This window comes from Chlorocebus sabaeus, chromosome 7 (assembly GCF_047675955.1).
Source record: "Chlorocebus sabaeus isolate Y175 chromosome 7, mChlSab1.0.hap1, whole genome shotgun sequence".
NCBI classification, from domain to species: domain Eukaryota; kingdom Metazoa; phylum Chordata; class Mammalia; order Primates; family Cercopithecidae; genus Chlorocebus; species Chlorocebus sabaeus.
The window spans coordinates 96,454,497-96,467,795 of record NC_132910.1 but is presented as its reverse complement, the minus strand read 5'-3'; the positions used below and the strand labels follow the sequence as shown (position 1 = coordinate 96,467,795).

The window sequence follows — 13,299 nt, the reverse complement described above, 5'->3', positions numbered from 1 at the left end:
GTGAAGTACTCTTCTCCTACTCTTCTCCTTATATGATTAGATGATCCAGTATATTACTCTCTTTCCCAAGCTAGTAGATTTCTGTCATTTCTAGCCAAAAGTTGGGCTAATACAGAAGCTGATATTAAGGGTTTCTGTTTGGTTGGGTTTGAATGTCTAAAATATTATCCTTAAACATAAGCAAAAAATTCTACTGGAAAAAAAATACCTTGAGGTGTGTTCTCCACAAAAGCAAAATTAAGGATATTAGGTTATAGAAGAAAGGTCTTAAAGTTAAAACACTGAGCAGGATCTTATCATCTGAGTCATGTACAAATTCCTTAATTACTCTATACCACAGAAGTATCTATAATTGAAGATAACATCTGTCACTGAACTGTCTTATAGAAAGAATGAGGTTCATAGAGTGCTTTGAGCAACTTGGAAAATAGTAATGTTTAAATCTAATGTATGTGATGCATCACATTTAGAAATGGTGAACTTTGATTAATTTCCTAGTATCCCTGATGCTCAATTTCTTTTTCTGTAAAATGGGGGTGATACCTTTTTTGAGGGGTTGACAGAATTAGCAATCATACCCACATGTGAAGCTGGGAGGTCATGATTCAGTTAAAGGTGATACTACCAGAAAAGGAAGGACAGCCAACTACCCAGGCATCCTTTGCAGGAGTTGATTTACATTTTGAAAAGTGGGCTTGTGTGGGGAAAGCTTTCTGCAGAGGTGTGTACTTAGGTGCTGGGGGAAAAGACAGGAGACCTGAGGACAATAAGAGATGGTAGTAGTTCGTTCCTATCCCAGAACAATGCACTGGCCCCTACTGGAAGAGAGGCAAAGAAGCTGTACCCTGGAAACACAGCACTATTTTGGCAACTTAAGTGTTTCACAGTTTGGGAACATCTAAGCAAGGCAGCATTCTCCTACAGAAACAGCAGCATTAGAAATAGTGGAGGCCCAACAGAAGCCTGGCATGAGTAGGCTGCACCCAAGAGTGTGAACTTGTTTGTGACTCAGTGAGGAAACCCCTGAGACTTCCAAAAATAGTTGGGGAGAGGATTCTTCAGGGGACTGAGATCTCGCATGCAATGGAATTCTGAGTCAGCAAAATCTGGGTGTAAATGCTAATGTGGCTTTGTAAGAGAACACTAATCCTTGAAATAGCTGGGTTCCACATATAACAAGATTTGGCATTGAAGTATGAGCCCTATAAATGGCTATACTGTCATGCTAAGATTAACACCATGCAACAACATGGATGAACCTGGAGGACATTATGTGTAGGAAAATAAACCAGACACAGAAAAAGAAATAATACTGCATGATCCCACTCATGTGGAATCTAAAAAAAGTTTTATCTCATAGGGAACAGAACCATGGTTACCAGAGACTGGGGAGGGGAGAGCAGAAGGAAGGAAAGGGGGGTCAATGGGTACAAAGTTACAACTAGATAGGAGGAATAAGTGCTGGTGTTCTATTGCACAGTAGGGTGACTATGGTTTGCAACAGTAAGGTAGTATATATTACAAAATAGCTAGAAAAGAGGATTTTTAAATGTTCTCACCACAAAGAAATGATAAATGCATGAGAGGATAGATATGCTAAGTACTCCAATTTGATCATTACACAACATATACATGTATTGAAACATCAAACTGTGCCCCCATAAACATGCACAGCTTCAACGTGTCAAAAATTATTGTAAAAATTGAAAAAAAAAAAAAAAAGATTTCTATCCACATCTCAAGATTGGCCAGGTGGATGTTACGAGCTTTGAGAATGAGGTCACATGATTTCTTCTGTTAGTTAAAAGCATAATTAATTTCGATTAAGCCTTCGACCTTACTAACAGAAGAGTTTACTGACTTACATACGCCCTCACCTCATTCTATCAAGAAGCTGAGGGGGCTAAGCAAAATAAACTGCCCCAAGGTTACCTTTATACACAAATTTTTGGGTAAATATTAATGAACTTTGACTCATATCATCTACATTTTCTAGTACAGAGTGGGAAATTTTCTCTAAAACAAAAGCATTCAACATAACTGTTTTTGTGCCACTAACATTTTTGTTATCAAACATACCACAAATGACAAAGCAAATCTACAGAAGCTTCATGGGACAGGAACTAAGTATTCATCTCAAGTGGGATAAAAACGTTCATAAATTTAGTAAATTTTAAAATTTAGAAAAATAAATTAAAATACTATAGAAAGAAAAACATTTGTTAAAGAGTTTTTCTGATTGTTCCTTTTAAAGTTTTGACATGTTCATCAGTTTTGTAGTTAATGTTTAGAACACCTACTGTTAGTACCAGTCACCACTCTGACACTCTACCTGAATTACAATGGCACCCTAACATATGTCCACTTGGTCTTTAGAATTCAGCTTTAGGAGGAGTTTCACAAAGTCTGGCGTAGGAAGCATTTGCTTTAACGAAGCCGCATTTGCATTTCCCAGGCTTTAGAAGCAGCAAAGCTCCACCATCTGCACAAACTTATAGATCACAGGAGTTACTTCTGTCTTCACAGTTTACTAGTAGTTTACTAGTTTTTAGCAGTAGCATTATGACTTCTATGATGGCAGTCTACCTGGTGAGCACAATGTTTGAATGATTTTCACTAATTTTTCCTGTTTTTTTTTTTTTTCGGGCATTAGAAGTTCAACTACATAAATTATCATACATATGTTGTTCGTTAACTGTTGTCTTCAGTGTTCACCGGGCAATAGCTATAAAAGCCTAGGGAAAGCAGGTAAATGGCCATATGATCGAGTGATTATGAAGAGAAAATGCCTTGTTAGGTTGTATTGGGATAGCTAATGTCAACTATTGAAATAACTGTCATCATTTTAATGAGATTTGATATTGTTTTAGCAAAATGTCTCCCAGTTTTAGAGCTCAGCACATTTTTTTCCTATCTACAGAAATTAATGGTACATATATTCTTTTTTTTTTTTTTGAGATGGAGTCTCACTCTGTCGCCCAGGCTGGAGTGCAGTGGTGTGATCTTGGCTCACTGCAGGCTCTGACTTCTGGGTACACGCCATTCTCCTGCCTCAGCCTCCTGAGTAGCTGAGACTACAGGCACCTGTCACCATGCTCAGCTAATTTTTTGTATTTTTAGTAGAGACAGGGTTTCACTGTTTTAGCCAGGATGGTCTCAATTTCCTTATCTCGTGATCCGCCCGCCTTGGCCTCCCAAAGTGCTGGGATTACAGGTGCAAGCCACCATGCCCAGCCTGGTAATTATATTCTTGACAAGGCAAAGTGAACCTATGAAATTTTTTTCAGAATTATCTTTTTGAGATGAATGGACACTGTAACTCACTTAATCCTCATAACAGTTCTAAGCGATAACTGCCGTTTATTGTCAAATATGTATTTAGCACTTGTATTAGGCTATTCTTTCTATAAATACCTGCGAGTGGGTAATTTATAAATTTATAAAGAAAAGATGTTTAATTGGCTCATGGTTCGACAGATGACAGGAAGCATGGTGCTGGCATCTGCTCAGCTTCTAGGGAGGCCTCAGGAAGCTTACAATCATGGCAGAAGGTGAAAGGGGAGCAGGCATGTCATATGATGAAAGTAGGAGCAAGTGAGAGTAGGCGATGGGGAAGTGCCACTTTTAAATGACCAGATCTAGATCTTGTGTGAACTCAGAGCAAGAGCTCACTTACCACCCAAAGGATAGCCCAAGTCATTCATGACAGATATGATCTAATCCACACACCTCCCACCAGGCTCCACCTCCAAGATTGGGAATTACATTTCAACATGAGATTTGGGTGGGGACAAATATCTAAACTTCATCAGCACTTATATCCAAGGATTATATGTAATACTAAAATAATCCTGCTCTGGGTGGATATTATTGTCATCCCCATTTAATAGTGAGGAAACTGAGGCACAGAGAAATTAAGTAGCTTGGCCAATCTGAAATTAATATTAGTCTGTTTTATAGAACAAAGAACTGTCACAAATATCTATGTAAAATATTTACACCACCACCTGCTAATTACTGAGTGCTAAGCACTGTATAATTTCTAAATTAATACTTCCAACCCTGTAAAGTAGCTATTATCTTAATTTTACAGATAAATAAACTAGTGCATATAGAGAAAAAACTTGCCAAAGATCATATAGCTAGTTAGTGATAGAGCTGAGATCGGCCCCCACATGTATCTAAGTCAAAACCTATGCTTTTGACCAAGTCAGAAGTCCAGTACAGTATAATCACAGATGGGGAGAGGGAATAGGATTTCTGAGTTGAAAAAAAGGGCTACATTTCATTATTATTATATCACCTCCAGTATAGCAAATAACAGAAACAGAGGTAAAAATCTCTTAGAAATTGGTCTCTATACCATACCCAACGGTACAATGACAACATAAGGAGAAGCGAGTTTTCTAATGATTTTTATGATGACATTTATAACATTTAAAAGTAGTTCAAACCGAGAAGAAATGCTTTAGCCTTAAAATTAAAGCTAACAGAAGTCCCCCCACCTTTCCTACCTTCTTTACAATGCAGTATGTGTGCTCCAGCATTACTTACACTGTGCCACATATGGCAATAGATTTGTTATTCCCTGTAACAGCTTACTCAGGGAAATTATAAAATTCCTTATCTCAGGTTTCTGAAAACCAGTTTTTTGTCTGATAGGGTAGTTTCATGGTGGTCCTTTCTAAAATCAGAAAAGTCAACTGGACAACCTTTCAAAGTTTCTCCTAAACCTTTTATGAAATAGCTATGCCAATGGAGTACTAAAAATCTTTCCAAAAAATGTAAAGGGATGTTTGTTAAAATAATGCTCAAGAGATTTGATTCCACATAGGAACCAGTACAGTAAGTAATAATGCAAGCTGCTATTACTACATAAAATATTCTACAGGGTTCAGAATAGAACATGTCAGAAACTTCTATAAAGGCTTTTTGTGCAATGGAGAAATTTTATGGTTAGAAATTTTATTCAAACATACATAGTTACAACTACCATCAAATAAGTATAAAATATATTCAAAGAATTAACCAGAAAGGGTTCTTCAAAGATAATCATAAAATATCCTAAAATATCAAGAGCATGATGGTAGTAACAAGACCATGAGAGAAAACAGAAATTATACATCAGGTTTGTACAGTTTCAGGTACCCACAACTTTAATGTAATAATGCTAGTAAGCAGCCTTTGAGTATTTCCTATACACTATCATGACAGTTAAATAATTCTCCCACGTTATTTCATTTAATCTTCACTAACCTTAGAAAGTTCTTCACCAATTTCATTTTACCAGGGAGGAAACGGAAGCTTAAAGAGATTAGCTCATATAGCTAATATATGATTGATCTGGGTTAAAGTTTAAACCCACATAGTCCAACTACAGAGCCCAAGCTCTTAATCACTGTGCTATGCTTCCTCCATAGGACAAAACTTATTCACCATCAAGAAAAAAGATTTTTAAAATACTAAAATGAAGTGAAATGGCCAAGGAAGAAGAGAAGCAAAAGCCTTTGGTAGTCTTCAAACTGAATAATCCTTGAATCATTCTGACCTCACTTCGTCTTTTAGGGGTTTACTCCAATTGGCTACAAATATAATGGGTCCAAGAACTGGGGATTAATTACCCATTTTATCTGTAGCTGATTTTCCCAGTTTCCTTTTGCTCTCTTACCTATCGTGTCGGGGGGTGGGGGAAGGCTCCCTGCAAATCCAGACAAGCAGACTTTAAAACTGTGTTCACATCATCACATTATTCCAGTTGTTTCATTACTCATGTACATGGTGACTTCAGAAATTCTTAGAATAATCTGGTACACTAAATGTCAGTTATGATTTTTGGCTCTTAGCAACCCACTGTGTGTCGTTCTGGCTTCAAGAAAGACTCTAAAAATATAGTCACTCTTGTTTACATGTTCTCTGGAAATTCAGATAATATGGAATCAAAGTAAGCATTTTAAAGTACAAGATATTTTCTGCTCTCCTTAGCTTTTTCTGTTCTTGACTAATAAGAAGAAACTACCCTACAGGCCACCATGCCAGGGTATAAGAAGAGAATGAAACAGAAATCAGTAACATACAACAGGTACCTTATAAATACTGCCTAACTTTTGCCATTCATATCTAACTTCCTTCAAGTTTTCAAGCATGGGTCACAAAGAAAGAAGACAAGAGCACCATGCAATGATTACTGAAAATATAAGCATACAAGTGATTTTTCTATTAAAATACTTTATGAAACGATATGTAAAATTATTATACAGGATGAATTTTAATAATCTCCACTTTTAAAAGCTTTTAACAAGAAGTCTGCTGCCAGTCCTGGGGACAGGGCCCCAGTGAGAACCTTTTGTTCCAGAAGTGGAATCTGTTCCCGGACTGTGGGATGGGTCCTGAAATGCTCTAACACACTTTCCTGAATGAGATTCCACATCCAAACTTTCTGTTGCTTCCGTCGTTTGGCAGTCAGTTCCCCACTGGCAAGCATTAGGTTCTGGAAATCTTTCATTTTATCCCACATTTCAGAGATCCCCTCTCCACTTCTGGCAGAAATACGAATTACCTATTGAAAAGGGAAGAACCAGACCATCTCACTTAAAATGATAGAAAACATTTTCATGGGGACTGTGATACCTGCCAGTTAATTCTTATAGTCTACAGAAATAGGCAATTGACAAGAATAAGACTTTATTGCTGTGTCAAAGTAAACATACCAATATATATTCTGATGTAATATACCTAGGATTACTAAGTGCATAGCAGAAATAAAACACTGATTCAAGGTCAAATTTTAAGCCCAGAGATTTGTTTTAATTTAATTTATTTTATTTTAATTGCTCAGATGGTCAGGGGCATCATAGAGGACTTGTGACAAGGGCAATGCCAGGTAGGTTCCCCTGAGGCCTGAGTGCCAGAAAATGAAGGTAGGTTGAGAAATAGCCTAATTCCCTCTGTCAAATTTGCCTGATTTAGTAAGTGGAAGAGCTGGGCATCTGACATCTGCATGTATATATAAGGTGGCTTCAGACTCAATACAGACGACATGATTGGGAAAAACTGGGATATGACAGTAAGATAAGTCATCATTATTCTCATTATAATGATTGCAGCTTATTCTTTAATAATATAGTGTCTGTCTACAGATAAAGAGGCCCACATCAATATTACTGCCTCACTTATTACAGGATTAAAATTTTTTTCCTTACTGAAAATGGCACCCAACAAACATAATGGGAATGGAGGTATCACATCACAAGCCTTTTCTCTCTTACTCAAATTCCAACATAGATAATCAAATAATTAACTGCTCCATAATCTTAAGGATGGTTCCTTTCAGAATGGATTTGCTATCACTTCCAAATGGCTCAAATTAAGTATTACAATCACATCTATCATCTCTGATCTAGTTTTTGACATCTAGTGGTTAAAGGATTATATTTAAAATCATGACTACACACTCTGGCTTTGTCATGATTTTTAAAACTATAATCTTCACATAGAAGCAAGATTGATTATATGTCTAGTTTGGGACTTACATCCTGTCTTCTAATGTACACAATCCATTCAGAGTGAAAGATACAGAATGCAAGCAAGCTTACCTTTGGTTTCCAGACTTGTGAACGTTTGCGGAGTAATTTCAGTGCACTCACATACTCCGCTTGTATCCTTCGAGCTGGTACAATCAAGTCTCCATCAGATTTAGTTACAGCTACCAGATCTGCCATCTCGATTATACCCCTTTTGATACCCTAAAGAGATCAGAAACATTTAATGACAACCAACATAAAAATGGGAAAACTAGTCAATGCTAAGATTTTGAAAGTCATACATTTCATTAACTTTTCATCTGTATCCTCCTAAGCCCTGGATGTCAAGAATCACCATTACTTGACAGAAATTACTCAAAAGCATTGGCTGTTGGAATTATAGAAGTCGTCTGTAATATCTCTTCCAAATTTAGAGACTAACATGTTGAAATACATTCAGAATTAGGGTAAATACATCAAGTCACAACAAGATTGAGTGGCAGGAGAGTTCACATTGTCTCGTGATGGAATCTGCTCATGAGCTAACACTGCAGGATGCAAAACCATCCATCAGTAAGGTGCTTAAAAAGAAAACATACCTATCATTAACATCTGCATTTCCAGAAAAAAGTCTTTGAAATTTTCCTTAAATGTATATAGCATTTTATTTTCAATTTGCATTTGAGGAAAAATAACCTGATGTCTACAAACCCATCAATCTCTTTTTTTATTATTATTTCTTTTTATACTTTGTATTTTTCTTCTTTCAGCTTTGCGTGGACAAACCTCAATCTCTTAATTCAAATTATGTCACATAAAAATATTAAAAACAAAGGATGAAATCCAAAAGTCAAACCTTATTTAGTAAATACAGGTTTTTCTACATAAGATTAAAATTTCTTTTCAAATATTTTTAAACAAAACTTTCAATTATGAAATTCTAATAGTTAATGCTTCTAAATAAGCAGCCATAATCTGCAATCACTGTGTTTTAGAATTATAAAATTGAAACAGAAGCATTGTATAACAAATAATTTGTCTGGGCTAGGTGTGGTGGCTCACACCAGTAATCCCAGCACTTAAGGAGGCTGAGGCAGAAGAATCGCCTGAGGTCAAGAGTTCAAGACCAACTTGGGCAACAAAGCAAGACTTCATCTGTAGGAAAAAAAAAAATTACAAAAATTAGCTGAGAGTGGTTGCACATGGCTATAGTCCCAGCTACTTGGGAGGCTGAGGCAGGACGATCACTTGAGCCCAGGAGTTCAAGGTTACAGTGAGTTATGATCACACCACTGCATTCCAGCCTGGGAAACAGAGTGAGACCTTGTCTCTGAAAAAAAAAAAAAAAAAGGAAAATATTTGTCTAGTCTTTGAGTTTCTGGGAGGTAATCTTTTAAGTTCTAAATTCCCAGAATTTCCTGAGTAACAGGAGTGTCTGTTAATCATGGGAGGTGCCTGGGGCTATACCTGAGTTTATGCAATGAGATCACTCAGGATGGGGGACTGACCATGGCAGAAAGACCTATCATGTGATTACAGGGTTGGGGTTTTATGCCATGTGATATCAACCTAACTTCCAGGGAGGGGACAGGGGCTAGAGATCAAGTTCAATTATTCAATCAATCATGCCTACATAATGAAACCCCAAGAAAAACTTGGGATACTAAAGCTCAGGGGAGCCTTCTGGTTGGTGATACATATCAATATGCCAGGAGAGAAATGTGTCTTGAAGACACAGAAGCTTTGCATTTGGGCCCTCCCAGAGTTCTTATGTGTCTCTTCATTTGGATGGTCCTGATTTGTCTCCTTTATAAGCACATTGCAATTGTAATATAATGCTTTCCTGAGTTCTCTGAGTCACCCTAGTGCAGGAGTCCCCAACCCCCAGGCCACGGAGGAACTGGGCATCACAGCAGGTGGGCAGCCGGTGGGTGAGCATTACTGCCTGAGCTCTGCCCTGTTAGACCAGAGGCAACATCTGATTCTCATAGAAGAGTAAACTCTATTGGGAACTACGCATGCTAGGGATCTAGGTTGTGCACCCCTTATGAGAACCTAAGTGATGCCTAATGATCTAAGGTGGAACAGTTTCACCCCGAAACCATGCCCTCTTACCCCCAGTCTGTGGAAAATTGTCTTCTATGAAACCAGTCCCTGGTGCCAAAAAGGTTGGGGGCCACTGCTCTAGTGAATTACTAAACCTAAGGGATAATGGGAACTCTCAAATTTATAGCCAGTTGGTCAGAGGTATGGGTGGCCTGGGCACCCTGGAGCTTGCAGCTAGTGTCTGAAGCGAGAGGAGGCTTGTGGAGGACTATGCCCTCACCCTATGAAGTCTGCACTAACTTTGGGTAGTAGTGCCAGAACTGCAGTGCAGGAGGAGAGTAAGAATCCCATTGTACAACATATAAACTATGATAGTGGGATCCCACTATCCCCAGAACTTTTGAATCAAGTGTACTAACAACATCTATGCAACAATGGTCTCTTCTGAGTGGAGCAATGCGTGTATTTTAGTGATGTTACAGATGGAAAAATTTATGTTGCATAATTTTACATTCTCAAGGTCATATATTCTATTCCTGTAAGTTAGGAAAAAATATAAAGAATCTGCCTTTGTTTCAGGTATTTTAGCCAACATGAATGATGTTTCATTTTCTAAACCATTATCAACTTAGTTTACAAAAACACAACACTGGAAATTTTTATTTTCAGAGATATACAGTTTGTATTTTTGGGGAAAAAAATAAAAATAATTACCTGCAGCTCATCTCCTCCTGCTGGTGGCAGTAGTAAAACAAACATGTCAACCATGTCAGCAACAGCAAACTCCGACTGACCCACACCTGAAATTTTAAATCACAACTATATCCTAAAATACTCACCATTATTAGACTTTCTCAACTACATTGACCATCATTTTCATTCAACTTCATTCACTCATACTCTTGGTCACACAGTCAACCTGGTCACCTCTTTAAACATCACACTTCTGAAGAATGTATTAAATGTCATATCTTACCCTCTAAGCAAACCAGTTATCCTTCCCAGCTCTCCCGCTCTGTTCTTGGATTGTATGGAGAACCTAAAGGCTTCCATCCTCTCCTCACTCTCACAGCTCTTTCTTGGCTTCCCTTTCATCAGCGAACAGCTTGAACACTGTGACTCTAGTCTTGAATCATGCCTGCAAATAGTTTTATCTTTTTTGTCTTCTTGTCCTCACACTTGCCTGCAAACGCCCAATTATGTAGGGATCAATCCCACTATGTGTGTTCTCTCCTCCATAAGCACGTGAGAGAAATCACTTAGCTCTGTGGACAAGAGCCACGACAGGCAGCCTCTGCTACATCTTCCTTACGGCCTGGCAAAAGCAATCTCCCTAAACGCCCTCAGTTGGCTTCCATTCCATTTCCCACAGCAGCTATTATGACCATTCACTGTACCATAATCTCCCTACTTGATCAGGAGCACAGCACCTACTTCACAGAGGAAATAAAGGCAAGAACTTTCTAGGCTTCTCCCTCTCCCATACTCCGCAGGTAACAAGACACAAATAAAAACAGCCTAAAGCCTCCTCTGCAGTCTCAGTGTAAGAACCATTTGACTGAAAAGGAATCTCTCATTCTTTTTCACTTCCTCTGGGTCCTTGCTGATTTTTATCTTTAACCTCTTGTTTGTCTACAGGCCCTTGCCCTCTGGCACAATACATAAATTGTGCTCAAATCTTTCTCATCTTAAAACCACATAAAATAAAAACAACAACAACAAAATAACAAGACAAAAACTCACAAACTCCTCCAACTATCACCATGTTTCTCACTTTTTTTTTAAATACTCAAGTTTCTGGAAAAAGGTAATTTATGCTCACTCCTTCCACTTCAATTCATGTTCATCTCATACCACTTAAAACTGGCTTCTAGCCTGGGTGATGTAGTGAGACCCTGTCTCTACAAAAAATACAAAAATTAGCTGGGCATGGTGGTGTACCTATAGTCCCAGCTACTTGGGAAGCTGAGGTGGAAGGACAGCTTGAACCTGAGCCTGGAAAGTCGAGGCTGCAGTGAGCTGTGATTGCACTGCTGTACTCCCACCTGGGCAACATGGTGATACCCCATCTCAAAAAAAAATCTTGCTTCCACCAAAACTCTGGAAACTCTCTCCCTTTCACGGTGTGATGGACTTCTAGTTGCCTATTTGATATTTATTCTTTCCTATTTTCTCACCCAAATGTTATTAGGAGTATCAACGTATCAGATGAAAGACCACATTCACAAGATCCCCTTTCAGCTAGATATGATGAATAAGTCAAAGCAACAGTCATTAGATGGGGTTTCCGGAAAAGTTTTTTGAAGATGGCTAATCCAGCTAAACCTCTTATGCCACCCCTCCCTGCTTCCTTATTTCCCTTTCCTTCTTCAATCTATGTGGAACATGGAAGTGTCAGTCAGAGCTACATCAGCCATCTTTTAACCATGAGCAAACTGAGGAGGATGGAAAGTGAGTGCTAAGAATGGTAATCTGACAGACAAAAGAAACCTGTGACACCCACAGCACTGTCAAAACACCTTACCTGCTCCGGACTGCCTGCCTCAGGCTCCTTTTTATTTTAAAGAGAGACTGGGTCTTGCTCTGTTGCCCAGGCTAGAGTGCAATGGCACGATCATGGCTCACTGCAGCCTTGAACTCCTGGGCTCAAGTCATCCTTTCACCTCAGCCTCCTGAGTAGATGGAACTACAGGTGTGTAACACAATGCCTGGCTATTTTTTTTTCTTTTTTTTTGGCAGAGCCAAGGTCTTGCTATGTTGCCCAGGCTGGTCTCAAACTCCTGGGCTCAAGCAATTCTTCCACCTTGGCCTTCTAAACTGCTGGGACTACAGGAATAAGCTACCATGCCTGGCCTCAGGGTTCTTTTATTTTTTGAGACAGAGTCTCACTTTGTCACCCCAGCTGGAGTGCAGTGGTGCCATCACAGCTCACTGCAGCCTCAAACTCCCCAGGCTCATGTGATCCTCCCACTTCAGCCTGCCAAGTCCCAAGGCTGGGACTATAGATGCGCACCACCATGCCCAGCTAATTTTTTTATTTTTCTGTAGAGACGGGGTTTTACCATCTTGCCCAGGGAGGTTTGGAACTCCTGGGTTCAAGCAATCTGCCTGCCTTGGCCTCCCAAAGTGCTGGAATTACAGGCTGGGGCCACAGTGCCCTCTCTAGGTCTCTTTTATTTAGAAAATAACCTCTTTCTTGTTTGAGTCACTGTTATTTTGAGTTTCTGGGAAAGGTGGCTAAATACAATTTCCAGGTAATATATTTGGTTTCTAAGGTGTTCTTCTCCTTTGATTCTCTACTACCACTCAGGCAACTAACTCTTCATTCATCTACTTTTTAATGGTGGAGTTTCTAAAGCCCTGTCATGGCTATTGTTATGAACTGAGTTGTGTTCCCCTCATCTAAAAACATTCCTATGTTAGGCTAGGTGTGGTGGCTCAAGCCTGTAATCCCAGCACTTTGGCAGGCCGAGGCAGGTGGATCACAAGGTCAGGTGTTCGAGACCAGCCTGGCCAATATGGTGAAACCCTGTCTCTACTAAAAATACAAAAATTAAAGTGTGGTGGTGCACACCTGTATTCCCAGCAACTCGGGAGGCTGAGGCAGGAGAATCATTTGAACCCGGGAGGTTCAAATGATTGCAGTGAGCCAATATTGCGCCACTGCACTTCAGCCTGGATGACAGAGTGAGACTCTGTCTTTAAAAAAAAAAAAAACAACAGAAAAAAAAAC

At 39.0% G+C, this 13,299-nt stretch overlaps 1 protein-coding gene across 3 annotated transcripts in view; it reads right to left on the bottom strand.

Moving 5' to 3' along the window:
• The window catches only part of MMAA (metabolism of cobalamin associated A), a 98,938-nt gene that overhangs the window by 56,670 nt on the left and 28,969 nt on the right, over positions 1–13,299 (bottom strand). For 2 of the 3 annotated variants that reach the window (XM_007999905.3, XM_073017658.1), the window contains 3 exons: positions 10,281–10,366; positions 7,593–7,742; positions 4,400–6,556 (listed from right to left, as the gene is read on the bottom strand). In XM_007999905.3, coding sequence (XP_007998096.3) covers positions 6,266–6,556; positions 7,593–7,742; positions 10,281–10,366 — 527 coding nt within the window. In that variant the 3' untranslated portion in view covers positions 4,400–6,265. Of the gene's footprint in view, positions 1–4,399; positions 6,557–7,592; positions 7,743–10,280; positions 10,367–13,299 lie in introns of those variants that run through there. The other variant, XR_012093471.1, reaches the window with a different exon arrangement.